Here is a 22,097-nt window from a genome sequence, read left to right on the forward strand (position 1 = left end):
ACCCGATAATTACGACTGCTGTGCTCTTTGCCTAGACAGAGACGCTTCAGGGCAGACCCTGCAAGGGAAGAAGAAACGACACAAGACCACAGGGTTAGGCAGGACAGCACACACGGGGGACGAGCCACCACACTCTAAGCACAAGTCATCAGTGTGCAAGGAAGAGCAAAGGCCAGCGCTTCAGAGAGGGGACCAGCCACCTGGGCTAACCGGGTGGCCCCGAGTCAGTGTGCGGGTTCACGTGAGCTTCGCCGAGGGGCGGAGGTGCAGGGCCAGGCCCCAAGCTTCAGGTAGAAGTGAGTGTGTCTCTAAAAGCGTATTCAAAAAAAAAAAGAAAAAGAAAAGAGAAAAAAAAACCCAAAAAACAAAAAAGCAAAGCACACCAGTTGGTTTTCAAACAAGAGGCTTCTGGAGCCCCACTGATTGGGGCAAAAAACACCCTAAAAGTCAGCCAGGAGAGCTCAGTGGAGCCCCCCGGCTCTGCCTGCCCCACAGGCCCATGGAGATTTGTTTTCCAAGTGCAAAAAGATACATTGTTTTGCAGGTTTGAGGCCAATCCCAGATCCCAGGCGGCTGCCATGACCAGACCAGTGGCACACGTCGAAGGGAAAGTACAGGGGTCCTATCTGGGGAGGCGGGAAGCAGGGCTGGCCCCAATTTCCTGCACTGCTGCGGCCTCATCTGGTATCCCGAGTCCACTGGGACAGGGAGAGGCTCGTCACTCTTCCTTCGCTAAGCGTCAGGCCCTGCGGTCCTGGAGGCTGTCCGCGCTGCCCAGCACGTCCTGACGGTCAGTGCCCACCTGGAGGGCAGACGAGCTGGCCCTCCAGGGAGCCGGGCAGGCACAGTGGGACGGGCAAGGACGGCTCGGGCGTCCCCAAGGTCACTCAGCAAGGCTGCGCTATCAGAGAGGGTCAGAAAGGGTCGGCGCTCCCGCCCTAGCCCCTCACCTGAGCAGGACCCCCCCCACCCCCGACTCCCTGAGGAGTTGCCTTGCACCTTGCCAGGGAAGGCAGCTTGCCACCCCTGTGTTTGAGAAGAGAGGACAAAGGTCAGCCCAGGCTCCAAACGAATTGTTCTTCTAGTTCAAAAGGGAGATGATGTTCTGTTGGGGTCTGTAATGTGCAATAACAACGAAGGGGCCAGGCAGGAGTGGTCCAGACCAGTCGTCTCTCAGTGGGAGCTCTGCAGGGCCTTCGCCGGTCTGTGTCCTGCATGGACTCCCACTGGGAGCACTGGGCCCTTTGGGGCCTCCGTGGCACTCGGGTCCCAGGCTCTGACTGTGCAGGGCAACAGGTGAGGCGGACTTCCCCAGCCAGATCCTGTGGCCTCAGCAGTCCCATACAGACGGCCCAAGGACATGGGGTCAGCCAGCCAGCCAGCTCCCCGCAGCCTGACAGCCACGCGTTCTTTCGGGGCTGATTCCCACCATCCTCTCGACAAGAACAACGGAGCTGCCTGCTGGGAACCACCAGAGAAGCCTGGGCCTGAAGTCAGGGCCCCAGAGGTGGGGCCACCGGCCCCCATGCTCAGAGCTGGAGAGCAACACTGACCCACAGAGGCCTGCACACCCTCCCTGGGCAGGGCCCACAGGGAGCACAGACACTCCCCGCCCTAGTGAACTTCGGATCAGAAACGGACCCCACACCAAGATCGTGCCGTCCGCGCAGTGCAGAGCCGCAGCCCAGCACGGACGTGTCTGGTGACGAGCCCTCACGCATGCCACAGCCCTGCCCATCCTCGGGGGTCCCCTGAACCTCCTCCCCAGTGCCTGTGCCCTACCGCCCAGCACGCAGACGGCTGATGCATACCCCACCCAGCCCCACGCAGCCCCCTCCACGCCAGCGCACACACTGCCCTCCTGCCCGGGCTGCAACGCAGGGGCACCCGGGATGCACGGGCCCACAGGAAACCCGCTCGCAGCAGGAGACCTCCCCCGCAGGACTTCTTTCCTTAGCCAAGGCCTCGGGAAGAGCCGGCTTGCGGCCCAGAACTACCTGGGGAAGCTTCCACCTGGGCGGGGCTGCAGATGGAGAGCCATGTGGCCAGCTGTTGGGAAATGTTCTCCCAGGCTGCGAAAGGGCCGGGGGTCTCTGGAGGGGACACGCAAGCTGTTTCTGTGTGGACGGCCAGCCCTGCCAGCCACCGCCACCATCCCGACCCTCGCCTGGCTGCCAGGAAGATGCCGCAAACCCAAGCTTCCCTGCCACGGACAGACTGCTGGAGGGGGGGGGCCGGGCCTCGGGCCCTCAGCACACTTGCCACGGCCTTCAAATACTGAGGCGGCTCACGGGGGGCTCCAGGGGCGGTGGCCTCGGCGCAGACCAGCCGGGGGTCTCCCCGCTCGCCCCGTGAGGAGGCCCGCCGCCAGCCGGTCGGGTTCGCCCTGCACAGTGGCACCAGATGCTCGGTCCTGGCGCCGGACCATACGAGCTGCCAGCACCAGAATGCCGCCGGTTTCTTTGTAACGAGCCATCAAGTCCTCACCGTGCCGAGCAAAGTGCCCAAACCAGCCCGTGAAGCACGAAATGGGAGGCGTCCCTGCTCTGCCCTGCCCTGCGCAACTGCCCCAAGGACAGCCCAGCCTGGGTGCCCGAAGGCCGTCTCCCACGCCCCGTGCAGCGGGTCCCCACAGGGAGGGTCCAGGACAGCACAGGGCGAGGGCAGGGCCTCGGGGGCCGCAGGGACAGAGCCGCTGCCGCATGGACGGCAGGCTGACAGTGCGCGAGAACGCACATCCGAAGCTCGCCGTGCAGATGCCCCGGAGCCGTCGGCGCCTGGGTCTCAGCAGGAGCCAAAGGAGGGGGTGGGGGGGGCGCCTGATGCCGCACCCCCGAATCCCGAAACGTGGGCCCCAGGTTGCCCTAAGCCCTCCCATCGGCCACAAGGAGGGGTCTGTGCCCAGGGCCTCACCCTGTCTGCGCTCCATGGGGGCCGGCCCTCCCCTCCCAACAGCCGGCCCGTCCGGGGCCCACCCCGAGGAGGCACCCAGGCTTTGCCCTTTGCACGCTCTTCCTCCCCGGCCCGGCCGCCTTTCCCGCATGGGGTCCCCTCCTGGCGCCCTGCTCGTCTCCGACCCGGCCTGGGTGCCCTCAGGGACTCTGCACATCACAGAACTGTTATAGTCTCGTAACTTAACACAGACTGTTTTCCCGGAGCCATGCAAGGCCGGGCACGGAAGGCCTTTGGGCTTCTCTAGCTGCAGGCCGCACCAGCTGCACCCACATCCCACGGCTGCAGCCCCCGCTTGCCGCTGGCCCAGATCCCGGACGCCCAGGCCCCAGAGCAGGCCCACCTCGGAGTCTTCCCGCAGCCCTGCCCTGAATGCCCTTCTCTCTGCCACGTCTCGGCCCTTGGGGCTGTGACCAGGCTTTCACGGGTACCTGCGCAGCCTCCTCGGGCCTCCGAGCTCCCCAGTCAGCAGGAAAGCAGGCGACTGGCTCCCGGAGAGGCCGCGGGCTGGGCAGACCCCGGCGCACACGGCCCGGAGGGTGCGTCTTCACACACCCTTAGGCCACGCGTCTGCAGGGGACACAATCTGCCACGTGCTCTCCTGACCAGCAACCTCAGAGCCTGTGGGGGCTGCGCTGTGGCCGAGGCAACCAAGAGCTCGGCCAAGTCGTGCTTGAAAAGGACCATTATGGAAACAGCGACGTCACGGGGTGCATAGCACCGGAGAAGACGAGGCCACCAGGCCGGGACACACCACCGCCCAAAATCAGCCCCCCTGGGCCAGGCGCCCCGGCTGCCACCAAGCCCTGCCTTGCATGTTCCTTTCCTCTTGGCCACAGAGACAGAAGTAAAGCCTAAACCACTTGTCCCTGATGTGCCTCCAATTTTTTTTTTAATCTTGGAAGAACAACAGTAAAACAAATGAAGGCCCCTAAACAAGAATGAAGAACCACGCGGGTACGAACGTGGAGCGGGGACCTGAGAGGAGCACAGGGTGCCTGACCGCTCACACCTTCCCACCCCACACACCCCAGGGAAAACACCACCTGCTCTAACCACCCCCTTCCCGCGCCTGACCAGAGCTGTTCCCAGCAGCAATGCAACCGCCCATCGGACCACGAGATGCCCTCCCCACACTGTCCCCAGGAGACAGCCACGCGCTCTCGGGCAGAAGAGGACCAGCGAGTGACCCAGGGAGAGGGATGCGCTCAGACCTCACCCCCCGCCCCGCCCCAGCTCGGCAGCTAACCAACGGCTCAGTTGGGACACCTGTTAGGAGACGAGGACCACTGGACAGTCCCTGGGAATCGCTGTGGTTCTGTGCCTCTGACCTCTGCTACCTGGGGGAGGGTGACATGGCCCCTCTGATGGGGATGGATGCCCACCGTGGACGTGGCCTCAGGTCCCGACAAACACAATGTATCTTTATTGTACCAGCAAAAAGCCACGTGCCCCAAACCTGCATTTCCAACCCAATTGAGCGAAGTTTAATTTTTGTGTTAAACAAACACCTGAAAACCCCACAGCTTTGGATTCATTTTCCAATCGTTCTGAGGGAGGAAATAACTTTGGATGGCCCTGAGCAGGTGTGCCCTTCCTGGACAGGAGTCCTGGGTGCCAGCAGGACATCCCAGGAAGCTGAGGGCCACCGGGGCTGAGGTTTGGTTGAGCAGAGCTCGGAGGAGCTGTGTGACCGACTTCGTGTCAGGTCTGTGAGGTGAGAGCGGTTCACCAAGGCAAGTGCTCCAGCTAGAGACCAGGAGGGGCCGGGCCACAGGGGGAGCCAGCGTGGAGGCCGGGACTTGCCAGGACCCCGAGAGGTTCCCCAGGTGCCCAGAGCGCAGGGAGGGGCGGGGTGTCCCAGCTGGAGCACCTTCTCTCAGCCTTTCCACATGCAGGGAGCGGGCGTGGGGTAACGGTGCTGAGTGCTGCAGCCCTTGTACAGAAGTCACACCCTCCAGTGACCTTCTAGAACTGTCTCAGCTCGCTACATGCAAGTCTTCAGAATCCAGACGCGTGTGAGATACACCACGCGTCTAGAGAAGGCCGGGGCTGTCTTTTTGTTGCCACTGGAACTGGGGACGGTGGACGTGCGTATGCACCACAATTGCAACAGAAATAAAACTACGTCCAACGTAAAAAATACAAAATTAAACAAACGGGTGAGGAGAAAAACGCAGAGCGCTTTGGGGGCCTGGGGGGCAGGGGGCCTGAGGCCGGGGGCGGGCGAGCCGCTGCACATGCTTCTGGCCCCGGGCGTGAGCTGAGTGCATGCGCCGCCTGGTCGGGGCCAGGAGGGCGGGTGTGGGCAGGGCCCTGCGCTTGGTGGCGACCAGGTGGCTGCAGTGGGTGGGGAGGCATCCTACAGAATGTACGGAAGGTGATGGAGACAGGGAGGGGCAGGGGGAAACCAAGGGCCAGGAGGTGATAAAATACAAAGAACAAATACAGACAGATGGACACAGACACGGGTCCACTGAGGAATCGAGCGCGAGGTTTGCTACTAGACTTATAGGTCAGTCTCTCAGACGTTGGGTGGTAAACCGTCCAGCCTGCAAATGAATATAGAGGGAAGAGAACAAAGAGACAGGCATCAAGTACAGTCTCTGGGACTCGTGCCTCACACCACCAGCCACATCAGCCTCGTCACCTAGCATCCACGGCTGTGCCTAGCCCAGCCCGGAGGACCACGGCCGCCGACCACGTAATGGAAAGGAGGCACCGCTGGAGCACGAGAGAAGCGGACCCTGGGAGGGCGTGCGGGGCGGCCGGGGCGGGCGCCGTCAGCGGTCCCCACGACTTCTCTGGACAGAGATGGTGGGGATGGAGCCCCTGCTCGCGCGGCTGCCGCGCCCACGGCCAAGGTGACGAACACTTCCTCCTCGAGGCAAACCCCCAGCTCGGAAGCCGAGCCCTCACATCCCCCCGGCCGTCCCTCCGGACAGAAGGCCCCGTGTTTAGCAGGCAGCCGGGCCAGTGCCTGGGGACCGGCACGGAGCACGCGGCCGACGCCCTGTCTGCCAGGCGGTCCCGGCGCCTTCCCCGGGGCGGCTCTAGCAAAGCACGCCTCCCGCTGAGCCGCGCGCAGCCGGACTCGGGGACGGGTGGGCCACCCACTCTCTTTACTCAGAGGCTACGTCTACCGGCTTTTCCTCCCGAAGCTGTGGGCAGCCTCTGCGGCTGCTCTCGCCCCCTCACTCCACGGGGGCCCTGCGCGGCTAGCACATGCTCGGAGACGGGCAAGCTGGGAATCACCTGGGCCGTGCGCTCCGCCTCCATCACTGGCTAAGCCGGAGCAGATGTCTGCAGACAGGGAGGCCCGCATGGAGCAGGGCTGCTGGGTCTGAACTGCCTTCCCACACGGGTCTGAAGCTGCCGCGGGCCCTGCCCCGGCTTGGGCAGGGTCCTTAGCAGGAGGGGCTCTGCTGCAGTCTGACAAGTGACCTGGGGGAGGGGAAGAAGGGGTGACGGGCACAGTGAGGCGCTGCGGGTCAGACCAGCCAGCGCGGAGTGCATCTGTCCTCCCTGCTCGTTGCTGGGTGACCTTGGGGAAGCGGAGTCCCTGCAGGCAAAGGGCACGGGGCCTAGCGGCCGAGTGCAGGTGTCAGGAAATTCGAGACCGGCTGCCCACGCCCTGCCAGGCGTACGGCGTGCTGTGCGGAGCCAGGACCGCGGCACGTCTGGAGAGGCACACCCGGGTTCAGGAGGCCTGTGACGGACCTGCTCACTCTAACCAGTTTCCAGTTTGCTTTAGGAATCCTCCTGGAATTCACATAGTCTGTGTAACTTGCAGTTCCCGGCCGTGTACCCTGCGGGACCCCCATGACACCGAGAGGGCAGCTTGCAGCCGGCTTCCCGCCCGGCACGCTGGGGGATTCCAGCTCATTCGGTCTCGGCCGCAGAGTGCGGGGGTCGGCGTGCACCCTCTGTGCCTGGGCGTCCCCCCCAGCCCCCGTCCCGAAAAGGCATCTGCTCTACTCCCCACTTTCAGCAGGTGACAGGTGCCTGAAAAATGGCCAGAGGAAGCAGCCCAGACCCAGGCAGCGCCCTGCAGGGGGTGCGCAGGCGGGAGACCTGAGCTGCCGCCTCCCGCGCACCGGGCAGCCCCCAGGCGGCGGAGAGCTGCGAGCAGGCCCAACTCACGGGGGGCCGGCGGCCTGGCCCTTCACACCTGCAAAGGCTTCCCGGCCCCCATGAAGGGAGATCCAAGACGTGCTCTTCCAGGGGTGGGCGCCTGCCCCCGCCCGCCCAGCGGACGGCCAGGAGGGCACAGACCTGTGCTGGAGGCCACGACCTTGAGCTGCTGCACCAGCGGGTTGAGCAGCTTCCCCGCCTTCAGCTTGCTCTTGCTCTTTCTCCTGCGGCCGGCGGGAGGGGCCGTGTGGAAGAGGCCCAGGTTGGGGGGCAGCGGCTTGCCCAGGCGGCGGTACAGAGCCTCGATCTCCTGCTTTTGCTGGCTTTGCAGCTCCGAGATCTCCTTCAGGTGCCTGCAGGAGGAAAGGGAGGGCGGTGGGCATCCTGAGCTGTCCACCAGAGCCCTGGGCAGGCAGGCAGGGCGCGCAGCCGCAGGGCCCACGGACCAGGACCGCTCAGAGGCAACAGGTGCATTCAAGACTTCCAGTCTTCATCTGCACCAAGAGGGCCCCGCTGGGGGTCTCCTGCACACACACACCCCCCCAACGACGCTGAGGGCACGAGGAAGAGCCTCAGGAGATTCAAGTTCTCACGACGCTGCCGCTTTGAGTGGTTGGGGAGTTCACATCTACGCTCACAACACACACCCTACAAACCCCAGTGAAGAGAAAAACAACCAGAACTGAGAGGCTGCCTCAGCCCTTCCAGCAAAGTGTCATTCCTCCGAGTGAGGGAGCCATAGGGGAGGCGTTGCAGATGACGCCACGTGAGCAAGGAGCAGCCAGGGTCCTGCCAGGGAGGCGCCCTGCACAGCCAATACCACCCCCTGGATACACGGCCATGAAGACCCAGGTGCAGAATTACTGACTGTGGGCGAGGGAAGCTTCTAGAACAAGCCAGAGAAGGGGACCCACTGGCCTAGCCCACAGCCACCGTGCTCGCCTGCCCGCTCGCCCGCCTAAAAACCCTGGGCCTGATGCCAGCCCCTCAGACGTGTCTGATGGGCCTGGCTGCCCTGGTCAGGGGGCTCAGCCCCTCCGCCACACCCGGGGCCCATCTTCTCAGTGTGTGGTTGGGAAACGGGGGTTTCTCGTGGCTGGACCACAGGAAGCAAATTCTGGTTTCACCTCTGTTATCCTCAATGCCTGCGAGACTTTAGGAAGATGATTCTAAACAGCAGATTGCTTTCTGCATCAGATTCGCCTCTGACGGGGTGATATTTTGAGGTGAAATTGCTGAGGGGGAGAGGGATGGCAGGCCACCGGGAGCATTGGACTCAGGAGGACCTGGGGGAGACCCCCACTCGGAGGCTCCTGTTCCTGGGGCTGCGGCAGGCATCTCAAAGCGCAGGGTTCCCGGGGCTCTAAGAACCACAAGTGGCCCCCAGCCCGGGCCGGGCACCACTGTCCCCCACGGTGCCCACGGGGTCTGAGCAAGCAAGGCTACCTTCTATCAGGTGCCGTCAGCTCCCCTCAATTCAGGTACAGAATCTCCCTGCCCCCTCCTAAACGGTCTCCCCTTTCCACTGGGATCCATGCCCCTCCAGCAGGCAAGAGCCTGGACTTACCGCTGACGCCCGCTTCCTCAGACCCCCCCAAACCCTTCCTTTGACACAACTCTGGATCTGGTCCCACCCCCACCTCCAGGCCCTGCGCCCTGGGAGCCGGCGGCAGCTGGCCCCAGCCCCTCCCCCGGCCCCCCTCGTTGCTGTGGACCGCAGGCTCCCAGGGCGACCACCCCCAGAGTGAGAGTTTACAGGTGAGCCCCTCACCCCCGACGCCCCACAAGGACATCCATCCCTGGACCGAGCACCTCCTGCCTCCGAGTCCAGTGCTTGCTCCGTGCCAGGGCTCAGCGGCTGGCTGCCCGGGGCACCAGGAGGAGGGGGTTACGAGCGCCTGGCAAGTGCCCTAGGGCTGGTCCTGACACGGCGGCTGGGACAGGTTGGAGGGAGGCTGGAGCGCAGGGCCGGAGCGGGGAGAAGGAATAAGAGCGTCCCCAACACAGCGGGGCAAGTCACACTTGCTAGGGGAGAGTGCCAGCCCACCGAGGGCCACCACAAGAGAGCAGGGGCCAGATCAAGCCGTGGCAGGGCTCTCGCCTCTGCCCTGTCCCCAGCACAGGCAGCCCCAGGGGGACACGGCGGGATCCCCGGCTTCAGCTGCGGACACTTCCCCGAGCCGCCCCCAGTGCCTGCTTCTCAGGACCTACTTCTCCCGAAGACTCTGCAGCTCCTTCCTGATGTCCGCATCCTCAATCTCCGAGTCGTTGTCGCTGCTGATGTAGGATGACTGGGAGTGGAAGGAGGTCACGCTGATGGTGGGCACCTTCACGCCCACTCTGCTGGGTGTCTCCGGCCCCGGGGAGCCGGCCCGCGAGGACCTGTGCAGGAAGGTGGTGGCCTTCTTCACCAAGTCACTGGCCACGCTGCCGCCACTGGGCAGGGAGGCGTGCTTCTGCGCGGGGGGTCTCCTGCGCGGACACTCATCCCCAGAGTCACTGGACACCGGCTCACCCGCGCCGACCTCGATGGACGAGGCTGTCTGCGCCCGCCGCACAGCCAGCTTCATGTCGGGGCTGTGGGGGGCCTCCTTCAGGTACACATCCGGGGGCGCTGAGTACCGCAGGCTGTGGGGGGAGCCCAGGGTCCACTCGTCCTGCATGCTGACCACCGAGAACCGGCCCACGGTTTTGGCTGGTGAGCTGCCGTCCTGCTGTCCTAGACGCTTCTGGGGGGACTCGGAGGCGAGAGTGCCCTGCATCTGGGGGAGGCCGGTCTGGCTGTCTTCCGTCAATGTCCCCAGGATGCTCAGTGTGGGCTGGGCTGAGGATTCCCCAGGGACCCCACTGCTGCGGTCTGCGGGCTCCAGATGTGCAGGGAAGGCAGAAGCAGGGACATCCTTGAGAAGGCGGGGAAAGGCAAAGTTCTCACCACGCTCCAGCAGAGAGGAAACCCCACCGACCAGCTGGGCGTCTCAGAGAACACTCCTTACCTGGGGGGCACTTGGAGCTGTGGGCAAGCCTGAGGCCGTCACTTGGCTCAAAGATGCTGCTGCTGTAGGAACGTCAAAATCATTACTCAGGTTGGTGTGGAGGACAAGGGCAGGAGTAGGTACCCTCAAGCTGAATCAGATCAGTGAGAGGGCAGGCTGCCCCCCACCCAAGGAAGGGGGACCTGCAGTGTCTGTGCTCAGCAACTAGGAAAACCAAAAATATCCCAGGATGTCCTACCCCCCTTTTTTCTTAGGAGACCCCAATAACTTGGGGAAAGGAGGGTTCAGCCTGTCACCACTCAGGTCCCCGGAGGCACCTGCTTGAGAACCTCGGGCACTACCCCGCCCTCTACACATCTGATGGCATCGCCTGTCCCACCTGCGCCTTCTAGCCCCTGATGGCGTCAATCTGCGTCACAGGTCATCCCTACACACCTGACGTCTCCGCCCCGTCTCGCCTGTCCTCTCTACACCCGAAGGCCTCCCTGACATGACACCTCTGCTGATAAAAGGGTCTCAGGAGGCCCTGCATCAATAGCACCAGTCCCTGACCCTGCTGCTCCCGTGTCTGGGGAAGGACCCTGTCACCTGACGCTGTCTCTGTCTCCCCATCCACAGAGTGCAGACATGGCGGGGTATTTCTGACCCCCTTTCCCAGGACTGCTGAGTGACAGAGCAGAAGGAGCTGACGTGTGGGAGACTGGGGGAGCTGAGACCCGCACACAGCAAACGACAGCCACAGGCAGGCAGGGGCTGCGTGTCAGCCCGCGGCAGACGGACATGCTTGGAGCAGGGGTGACAGCCTCCGGCAAGGTTTGGGGGCTGTCCCTGCACAGACTCCTGGGGAGACCCAGACCCAGTGGCGTACACTCCTCACCCACAGGCAATGCCTGACGCCCATCCTTACCTACTCCCGGCAGTGGGGACCAGCCAACCTGTCTTTGTACAGCTCCAGGGACGGGGGGCTCACGGTCAACTACACTCCCTCTCTTTCTGGACAGCTCCGACCTCCAGAAACGTTTGCCTTTTCCAAACTAGAATCTGCTTCCTTGAGCTGCCCAATTCCGGCCCTCCGCGAGGAGTGCATTTGGGACTGGCTACAGCACCAGCCTCCCGGTGCCGCAGGAGGGGCCCAGAGTGCGCGTCTCAAGCACCGAAGTCAGATGAAGCAGGCACTCCTCGTACCTTCCAGCACGTTCCTGCTTTACCACCCGACCCTCACTTTCCCAGGGAAACGGCACACAGCTTCCGACCCCACTGCCGGCTGTCCCCCCGCCTCGACGGTGCACCACCCAAGCATGTGGCATCCAGGGGTCGGACCAGATCCCGCAGGCCGCTCCCCTCATGCACACGGGCCTCATCTGCCTCGGACACACACCCAGGGGCCTCTCACGAGGTCAGCTGGATCCCTGTCTTGCTGATCTCCCGAGGAATTGCAGGCCAAGAAGAAACCCCACACCTTAGAAGATCAGACCAGCGCCCTTGGGCTGAGACACAGGTGTTCCCGCAGAGAGGGGACCCTCAGAGAAAGCCCCGATTCAGGAACTCGATGGCCCCAGCCTGACCGTTTCCACAGACCTGCGGGAAGCCCCCAGCCCCAGCCCTGCGCTCTACCAAAACGGCCTTCAACGCCTTGTAACCTTCTCAAGAACAGGGGCTAGGGGGTACCTGCCAGAGCGCTTTGAGAGCACGGCTGCTGACAGCCCTAGTCACAGCCTGACACCCAGCCATCCGGGCTTTCACCCACTTCTACGGAGAACTTTCTCACCTTGGGGCATGAGCATGTCACGGTTTGTAAGGAGACATAGTGGGCTTTAACCTACACCTCACGATGGGCTCCTGCTATGTCTGAGTCCCACCCAAGATGCTATGGGGATGAAGGATGCAGATGCAGGAAGGCTGGTAGCACCTCGTGAGCACTGGGGTTCTGACGGGTGACCTGGGGCTCATTACCTGTCACTGGCGAGGACCCAGCCTGGTCCAGCGCAGCCCCCAGCCCCGGAGCTGTTTCTGACTTTCCCAGCTGGAGGAAGAAATAGAAAGAGCCATGAGTCTCGCCTGCTGAGCTCTGCAGCTACCCAGCGGATCTCCTGTATGGAAGCCGGGCTCCTCCCCGGGCCGCCCCAAGCAGACCCCATCCAGGCCAGGTCCCAACCCTGCACACACACCCCAGTTCCCCAAATGAGCCACTCTGGCAACACGCACGGGGTGGGCCTCTGAGAACGGGACAGTCAGGGCCAAGAGCGGCAGCTCTGCGTGCCCAGGGAGCCCGCCACCCCGGTGGGACCAGGACTCACCACAGGCTGGGGCTCCAGGGCCAAGTCTCGGTCCCCCACCTCCACGGGGGTCCCAGCCGAGGCTGAGGAGGTGGGCATGTGCTCCTGGTAAAGCAGAGTTCGGAGCTTCTCGTCCAGGCTCTTGATGGTGCTGTCCACAAAGCCCACCCTGGGGGGCGGCCCCTCCCCATCTGACTCCAAGGCTGAGGGCGGCTGGGGGGGCATGGTGGGCCCCAGGGGGGGGCTGGGGATCGGGGGGGTGGCCAAGCTGATGGCCCCCACCGCAGGGGGGAGTGGGGGCAGGGGCTGGCCCAGGGCAGGCTGAGGGGTCCCACTGGGGGCACTGGGTGCAGGGGCCGGAGCCCACAAGGGCTCGCCCTGGGCAGTGGCCTCCCTGGCTGAGGTGGGCTCTCCCAAACCTGTGGGGTAACGGGGGGCCTCCAGAGGTGGGGCACAAGGCCCTGCGCCCGCACCCAGAGGCTGTGCAGCAAGCTGGGTGTCTTGAGTCTCTGCCAGTGGCTGAGGAGTCTCGCGCTCACTGGCCGTCCCCTGAGAGGTCCCCGGACCCCCTGCCTGCACAGCAGTCCCCACTGCTGGCTCTGGCCTGGGGCTGGCAGCTGGTGCAGCCGTGTCCTGGGGCAGAGCAGTCACAGGAGGGGAGGATGGTGCCAAAGGGGCTGGGGCGCCACCAGGGATGTCCCTGGGGCCTGCTTGGCTCAGAGGCTGCGGACTGGCTGGGAAGCTGGATTTGTCCTTCAAGGACAGCTGGTCTTTACAGGGCGCGGCATCTAGAAGAAACAGGAGAAACGCCTCTGCACCAGCCTACTGTGGTCCTATTTACCTGGCACGTCTCTGGCCAGAAAGATGCCTCCTACGACCTGCAGGCCCCGCACACTGGCCTTCCGTCCTTCTCTCCAGTGCACCAGCTTCACACACGGGCTGCCCCTGCCTGAGATGCCTTCCGAGGTCCTGCAGCAGCCTGGCTTCTCTCTTCAGGCCTCCGTCCCACCACTGTCCCCTCAGCAGAGGCATGCCCACTCCCTTCCCTTCGCTCTTCCTGCAGCACTTGGCCGTCAGGCATAACCCACTCCTCCGAGCCCCCACCTGCTAGGGGAGCTACATGAACCGTGGCCCTGCTATCCTTTCCACCGGCCCATCCCACAGCGCCATAAAATAAACTTATGGAAGCAAGGTGTCTGCCCAGTGAGGCCCACACCCTCCCCCGCCCCCGAGTGAGCAGCAACGTCCCACGAACAGGCTTCGGTGAGGTCAGAAGCACACACCAGCTTCGGTAGGTCAGAAGCGCCCTACCAGGGGCTGGGAAGGGATCATCGGGAGGAACCCTGGGAACCGGGCGATGGAACACGGCTCAGCGGCCTCCTGCCCAGGACCTCCCCGCGCCTGGAACATCCAGAGGACGCAGGAGGTCCTGTCTCCCGAACGGACTTGTCCTTTGAACCTACTTCACTTAAAACTGCATAAAACAAAAATGAGAAGCTTACCAAGATCAAGTGGGGAGGGAGAGCGCCGGGATCCCCCGCCCCCGGACTCACATTGCCCCTCCCCGAGCAGGTCACAGAACTCCACATCTGGTTTTCTCTACAGCATCGCCATGTAAACATGTGCTCTAAACACCACGGCTCAGTTCTCCCTGATTTTGAATATCGTGTCAACCGGCCCATGTTCCTCCCTTCCTGTCTGGCTTCTCTCTCGCCACCGTATCCGGGAGGCGCGTCCGCATAGTTTCACTCCCTGACGCTCCCACGACTTCGAGCCATTGAGCTGCTAGTGTGACCCGCTTGCTGCCCGTCTGGGACACGAGTGACACACATGTGTGAGTCTGCCTGGGCTCATCTGCCGGGCATACAGCCCACACGGGGCTGCTGGGTCGGGGGGCTGCAGCCTACAGGAGGGGGTGCCCGAGCCGCCCCCAGAGCGGCCCCTGTGCTCCCGCTCCCCCACATCATCCTGGGCAGCGTAACAGCGCCTAACGTGATTTCGCTGTTTCTTTTATTGTGGTGGAGCACTCAACACACGATCAACCCTCTCGGCAAAATTTTAGGTGTACATGCAGTGCTGGTGTCTGCAGGCTCGGGGCTGCGCGGCCAGTCTCGACAGCTCCCACCCCGCACAACTGAAACTCCATCCCTCGAACGGCACCCCCGCCCTTCGCTCCGCTCCGCTCCCGTGAGTTCCAGGACTCTTGGGGGCCCTGTCAGCGTCAGCAGTGTTTGTCTTTTGGTGACCGACTGATCTCACTTAGCATAATGTCCTCAAGGTTCGTCCAGGTTGTTCCCAAACGGCAGGATTTTCTTTTTCAAGGATGAACACTATGTCCTTGTAAGTAGCTGCCACATTTCATTCATCCATCCATGGAACATTTAGGCCGTTTCCGTATCTCAGCTAATGTGAATAGTGCCGCAGTGGACGTGAGGGTGCAGATATCTCTGGGATACCGATTTCATGTCCTGTGGCTAGGCACCCAGAGGGATCACTGGATCAGAGGGTAGCTCTTTCTAACTTTCTGAGGAACCTCCATACGGTTCTCCAGAGTGGCAGCACCAGCTTGCATTCCCACCAAGAGCGCACGAGGGCTCCCCTTTCTCCACATCCTCACCAGTACCTATCTTCTTCTGTTTTTTATATTAGCCGTCCTGACAGGCACTCAGTGCTATCTCCGTGCTTTTCGTTTGCATCTCCCTGGGAACAAATTAAACTGAGCACCTCTTGGGTTAATCTGGATACCTGCTTTCACACCATACCTGTCCACGTCCCTTGTCTGTCTTTCCGTAGAGGTGTCATGCTTTCCTTTTTGATGGACAGGAGTTCTGTATGTGTGCGGGATAAGAACATTTTGTTGCTTACACATATTGTAAATATCTTCTCTCACACTGCAATTTGCCTATTTGCTCAATTAGTCTTTTAGTGAACAATACTTACTCATTTTAATGTAATCAAATGTAACCAACTTTTAGCCAGTCTTTCCTTTAGCACTTTTTGTGAAGATGTTCTAGGTCACTTGTACACTGAGAGTCACAATCCACTTGTAATGAATTTTATAGTATGAGGTTAGAAGCAAGGATTATTCTCCCAGTGTGGAGAGCCCATAGTCCCAACTCTTTGTTTTGTTTTGTTTTGTTTTTTTAAAGATTTTATTTATTTGACAGAGAGAGACACAGCGAGAGAGGGAACACAAGCAGGGGGAGTGGGAGAGGGAGAAGCAGGCTTCCCGCAGAGCAGGGCGCCCGATGCGAGGCTCGATCCTGGATCATGACCTGAGCCGAAGGCAGACGCTTAACGACTGAGCCACCCAGGTGCCCCTCTTTGTTTTGTTTTTAAAGAGTTTTTTTTAGATAGAGACAGAGCATGCGTGGGGGGAAGGGCAGAGGGAGAGGGACTAGCAGACTCCCCACTAGGCGCAGAGCCCACCTCGGGGCTGGATCCCAGGACCCTGAGCTCACAACCTTATCCGACTGTGCCACCCAGGACCCCCAACTCTCTGTTTTTTGTTTTCAAGACCACCCTGTCCTCACGGCCCAGGAGTCAGGCTGTTCTTGTCAGTGGAGCGGGCGTGCCTCTAGATGCTTTTACTCCATTGCTCAGTGTACTCCTCTTCCAGTGCCACAGTGTTTCCATAGTCGTGGGTTTACATAATTAGTCCCGACACTCGACAGAACCATTTCCTTCCTCTAAGAGAGTATCTTGGTTTTTCCTGGCCTTTGCGTTTCCACAAATACTATATAATCAGCTTGTCAATGCCCATAAAATATTGTTACAATTTTAACTGGGACAACACTGAATCTACAAATCCATTTGGGGAGAAGTAATGTGTTTACAATATTGAGTCTTCTAATCCATGAACATGGTATATATCTTTTCATTCATTTCTTTTTAAGTTTCTCTCAGTGTTTAAAGGTTTGGAGTATAATGGACTTATTTTTTGTTAGATCCATCTCTATTTGATGTTTGGTATTATTATGTTAGCACAAATGGGAATTTTTCTAAATTTCACTTTCTAACTATTGCTAGTATAGAAAAATAACTTTTATTTAGCTAACTCACTAAACTCAATTTTAATTTGTAAGTTTTAATTTCCACATATGTGCCATATAGTCACTTTGTCAATAAATAATAATTTATTTCTTCCTTTCAAATCCTGACATCTTTTTAAAGTAATAATTAAGTGCCATTAAACACAGGTTAAAAAAAATTATTATTACCACAAATACTATTACACAATAATTTACACCTCAAAATGGGAACCAAGTTTTAGCACACATTCTTTGGAAAGAATTATAATTTGGCCCCAAACAGTAATTTCATATCAAGGGCTTCTTCGTAAAAGATCATATTGTTCTGTTCAAATGTTGAATAAAAGGTAATAATGTTAAAAGAAACATCACCTTTTATGAAACACCCATATGGAATGACATTAAAAAATCAGAATAATCATTCAGCTCTGAGCATCTATTATGGAAGCCTACCTTAAGTTGGTACCAACTCAAAAAAGCCAAAATTTACTTTGGGAAACCTTGTTTTGAGAGGAATGAATTTTCTTCAAATGAAAAAATAAAGCTACTGTACTATTACCGTAACACCTCCAAAAATATTTACAAAAAGTGGACAGGGAACTAGCTCTTAAATTTGACTGCAGATTGAACTCACTTGGAGGAGCAAAAGATGACAACACTGGGTCCCATCTGCAGAAATTCCGATTTTACCATACGAGGCACACTTCTTCAATCCTGCTGCTTTCCTTTCTCTCTTTTTATTATTTCTTTTTCCCCTTCTCCTCTTCCTCACCCTCACTCCATGCTTGTCCTTCTTTTCCTTCCTGATGTCTTACCCCACATTGCCCTAAGCCCTCCAGTAGACAGTGGAAATAAGTGGTGATAATTGGTATTCTGTTGTTCTCCATCTCAAAAAGAAAACATTCAACACATCACTATTAGAAATACTTGCTTTTTAAATAGATATTGTCAAATTAAACTAATTCACTTTTAACCTATCTTCCTATTATCCAAAGGCTATCTTCCTATTATCCAAAGGCATTAATAGACTTTGAATCTTATGAAATGCCTTCTTCCATTTACTGAGATGATCACATGCTTCTCCTTTAATCTGTGCCTCTGGCAGCTACCATTTCCCTCTCTGGTTCTATGAACTTTTTTTTTTTTTTCCAGACATCATAGAGTATTTGTCTTTCTCCCTCTGGCTTATTTCACTTAGCATGATGACCTCCACGTTCATTCATGTTGTCACAAACAGCAAGATCTCCTTGTTTTTATGGCTCAGTAGTATTCCACTGTATATATTTACCACATTTTCTTTATTCATTCAAGTGTTAACACTTAGCTTGTTTCCATATCTTGGCTATTGTGAATAATGTTGCAAGGAACACGGGGGTACAGATATCTCTTCAAAATAGTGACTTCATTTCTTCAGATCTATACCCAGAAGTGGGATTGCAGGATCATATGGTAGTTTTATTTTTTTGAGTAACTTCCACACAATTTTCTATAATGGCTTTACCAGTGTGTATTCCCACCAGCAATATACAAGGTTTCCCTTTCTCCCCATGACCTTGCCAACAATTGTTATCTATGGTCTTTTTGAAAACAGCCATCCTGACAGGTGTGAGGCAATATCTCGTTGTGGTTTTGATTTGCATTTCCCTGATGATTAGTGGTGTTGAGTACCTGTTCATATATCTCTTGGCAATTTCTATGACTTCCCTGGAAATACATCTATTCAGATTCTTTACATATTTTAAATTGGATTATTTGAGGGGTCTTTTGTTTTTGCTATTGAGTTGTGTGAGTTCCTTACTTTAGATACTGCCCCTTATCAGATACATAATTTGTAAATATTTTCTCATTCTGTAGGATGCCTTCTCACTTTCTTTTGCTGTACAAAAGCTTTTTAGTTTGATGTAATCCCAGTTACATTTTTTAACAATTTTTGCTTTTGTTTCTTGTGTTTTTAGTGTCATATTCATTGTCAATGATTTTTTTCCTGTTTTCTTCTAGAAGTTTTATGATATCAGGTCTTTAATCCATTTTGAGTGGATTTCTGTAAGTGGTGTAAGATGAGGGTCCAATTTCATTCTTCTATATGTAGATAGCCAGGTTTCCCAGAACCATTTATTGAAAAGACTATCCTTTCCCCTTGTGTATACTTGGCACCCTTGTCATAGATTAGTTGACCATACATTCATCTCTTTTTTTTTTTTTTTTAAAGATTTTATTTATTTATTTGAGAGAGTGAGAGAGCACAAGTCGGGGTTGGGGGAGGACAAATAGACTCCTCACTGAGCAGGGAGCCCAATGCGGGGCTCAATCCCAGCACCCTGGGATCATGACCTGAACCGAAGGCAGATGCTTAACCAACTGAGCCACCAGGCGCCCTGGGAGTCTGACTCTTGATTTCAGCTCAGGTTGTGGTCTCAGGGTCGTGGAATCAAGCCCTGCTTAGGCTCTCTACACTCAGTGCAGAGTCTGCTTCAGATTCTCTTTCACCCTCTCCCCCTCCAACTCGTGCTCTCCCTTCTCTCAAAATAAATAAGTAAAATCTTAAAAAGATGTTTGGAAGAATTCACCAGTGGTCTGGACTTTTATTTGTTGGAAGATTTCTGATTACTGATTTAATGTCCTTACAGTTATAGATCCATTCAGATTTTCTATTTTTTTCATGATTCAATCTTCATAGGCTTTGTGTGTAAGTGTAGAAATTTATCCATTTTTCCTAGGTTATCCAATATGTTAGCCTAACTGTTCATGGTAGTTTCTCATGATTCTTTGTATTACTATGGAATCAGTTGTGACATCTCTTTCAGTTCTGATTTTGAGTCCTTTTTTTCTTAGTTTAGCTAAAGGTATGTCAATTTTTTTTTTTAAGATTTTATTTATTTATTTGACAGAGAGAGAGCACAAGTAGGCAGAGAGGCAGGCAGAGGGAGGGGGAGAAGCAGGCTCCCCACTGAGCAGGGAGCCCAACGCAGGGCTCAATCCTAGGACCCTGGGATCATGACCTGAGCCGAAGGCAGACGCTTAATCGACTGAGCCACCCAGGTGCCCCAATTTTGTTTACATTTTCAAAAAAGCTTGCTCTTCATTTCATTTATGTTTTGTATTGTTTTTCTGGCCCACTTATTTCTGCACTTATCTTTGTTGTTTCCTTCTTTCTGCAAACTTTGCACTTGGATTGCTTTTCTTTTTCCAGTTCTTGGAGGTGTGAAGTTAGATTTTCTTGTTTCTTAATGTAGACTTTTATCACTATAAACTTTCCTCTTAAAACTGCTTTTGGTACATCTCATAAGTTTTGGTATTTTCATTTGTCTCAAAGTATTTTATTATTTCCCTTTTCACTTCTTCTTTGACCCACTGTTTATTCAGAAGTATGTTTTATAGTTTCCATGTATTTGTGCATTCTCCTGCCTCCCTCCTGTCACTGATTTCTAGTTTCATACCATATAGTCAAAAAAGACAACAATGTGATTTCAATCCTTTTACATTTGTTAAGACCAATTTCATGATCTAACAAATGATCTATCCTGGAGAATTTTCCATGTTTGTTAAGATTGTGTATTCTGCTACTGTTTGAGGTGGGAAGGAGGTATTCTGTACATGCCTGTTAAATCCATTTATAATAAAATGCCATTCCAGTCAATATTTCCTTATTGACTTTGATCTATCCATTGTTGAAAGTGAGGTATTTAAGTCTATACTGTCTATATCTTTTAATTGGTGAACTTAATCCATTTACATATAAAGTAATTATTGATAAGTAAGGACTTACTATTGCCATCTTATTGTTTTCTGGCAGTTTTATAGTTCCTTTATTCCTTTCTTCCTCTCTTGCTGTCTTCCTTTGTGATTTGATGATTTTTTGTAGTGTTATGCTTTGTTTCCTTTCTCTTTATTTTGTATATTAGAGCTATTTGTGATAACTATGAGCCTTACTTTAAAAACATAGTTATGGGCCCCTGGGTGGCTCAGTCGTTAGGCGTCTGCCTTCGGCTCGGGTCATGATCCCAGGGTCCTGGGATCGAGTCCCACATCGGGCTCCCTTCTCGGCGGGAGGCCTGCTTCTCCCTCTCCCACTCCCCCTGCTTGTGTTCCCTCTCTCACTGTGTCTCTCTCTGTCAAATAAATAAAATCTTTAAAAAAATAATAAGTAAATAAATAAATAAAAATATAGTTATAACAGTTCATTTTAAGCTGATAACTTCAATTGCATACTGAAACTCTACACTTATACTTCCCCCACACACGTTTTTATGTTTTGATAACACAATGTACATCTTTTTTATATTTTGTATCCATTAAAATTATTGTAACTATAGTTTTTTTAATACTTTTGTCTTTTAACATTTATACTAGATTTAAGTGATTTAGACACAGCCATCATATTCTGAATGAGTATGTGCTTTTACCAGTAAGTTTTATACTTTCATGTGTTTTCACGTTACTAATTAGCATCCTTTTACTTCAGCCTGAAGAACTTTCCTTAGCATTTCTTCTAAGGCAGGTATAGTGGTGAACTCCCTCAGCTTTTGTCTGAGAAAGTCTTTATTTCTCCTTCATTCCTGAATGACAGCTTTGCCAGTATTCTTAGTTGTCAGTTTTTTACTTTCAGCACTTCAAATATGTCATTCCATTCTCTCCTGGCCTACAAGGTTTCTGCTGTGAAATCTGCTGAAAGCCTTGCAGGTATTCACTTGTTTGAAATGAAGTGGGTTTCTTCCCATGTCTTGCTGTGTTCAAAATTATCACTGTCTTGATTTTTGATAGTTTAATGTGTCTTGGTGAATTTGGGTTGAATCTGTTTGGGGTCCTGTGAGATTCAAGTGCCTGGATGTACATATCTCTTTCTAGATTTGGGAATTTTCTTAAATAAGCTTTCTGCCCTTTCTTTCTCTTTTCTTTTGGGTCTCCCACAATGCAAATATTAGTTGCTTGATGGTGCCCCGTAATTCACATAGGCTTTCTTCACTTTTTTTTTCATTCTTCTTTCTTTTTTCTCCTATGACTATATAATTTCAAATGACCTGTCCTGATGTTCACAAATTCTTTCTTCTGCTTGATCAAGTTTGATATCCATGCTGTCTATTGCATTTTTTTCATTTCATTCATTGTATTCTTCAGCTCCAATATTTATTTGGTTCTTTTCATGACTTCTGTTTCTCTACTGAACTTCTCATTTTCTTCACATACTTTTTTCCTGATTTTGTTGAGTTCTTTACACGTAGTCTGTTAACCTTAAAAACAAATCTGTCGGAGAACCTGGGTGGCTCAGTCACTAGGCGTCTGCCTTCAGCTCAGGTCATGATCCCAGGGCCCTGGGATCGAGCCCCGCATCAGGCTCCCTGCTCAGCGGGAAGCCTGCTTCTCCCTCTCTCACTCCCCCTGCTTGTGTTCCTTCCCTTACTTTGTCTCTCTCTGTCAAATAAATAAAATCTTTAAAAAAATATTTTAAAAATATACTTAAAAACATAAAACTGTCAGTTATTTTACCAGCAAATATGGGTTTATTTGGGAATAAGAGAGAATTGCAATCTGGCAAAAGCAAGCTATGACAAAAGCATAGGCAAGTTGGGAGAACAAAAGGAGAAGAGGCTCTTTTAGAGAGGAAAGGGGGTGTAGGGAGGGGCTGTTGTAAACTAAAAGCCTATTGGAGCGAACTGGGAGCTGGAAGTATAGTGGCCTCTCACTAGCTGAGCTGTGACTGCCTCTCATTGACT

General features: G+C 55.0%; 1 protein-coding gene across 1 annotated transcript in view; it reads right to left on the reverse strand.

Annotated features, from left to right (window-relative positions):
* Nucleotides 1-22,097, reverse strand: part of WNK2 (WNK lysine deficient protein kinase 2) — a 128,360-nt gene that overhangs the window by 26,529 nt on the left and 79,734 nt on the right. The window contains 7 exon segments of the mRNA XM_035028982.1: nt 14-58; nt 5,406-5,504; nt 6,208-6,396; nt 7,228-7,439; nt 9,298-10,141; nt 12,033-12,102; nt 12,377-13,143. Coding sequence (XP_034884873.1) covers nt 14-58; nt 5,406-5,504; nt 6,208-6,396; nt 7,228-7,439; nt 9,298-10,141; nt 12,033-12,102; nt 12,377-13,143 — 2,226 coding nt within the window.

The sequence above is a fragment of the Mirounga leonina genome, unplaced genomic scaffold (assembly GCF_011800145.1).
Source record: "Mirounga leonina isolate KUSES-001 unplaced genomic scaffold, KU_Mleo_1.0 Mir_224, whole genome shotgun sequence".
NCBI classification, from domain to species: Eukaryota; Metazoa; Chordata; class Mammalia; order Carnivora; family Phocidae; genus Mirounga; species Mirounga leonina.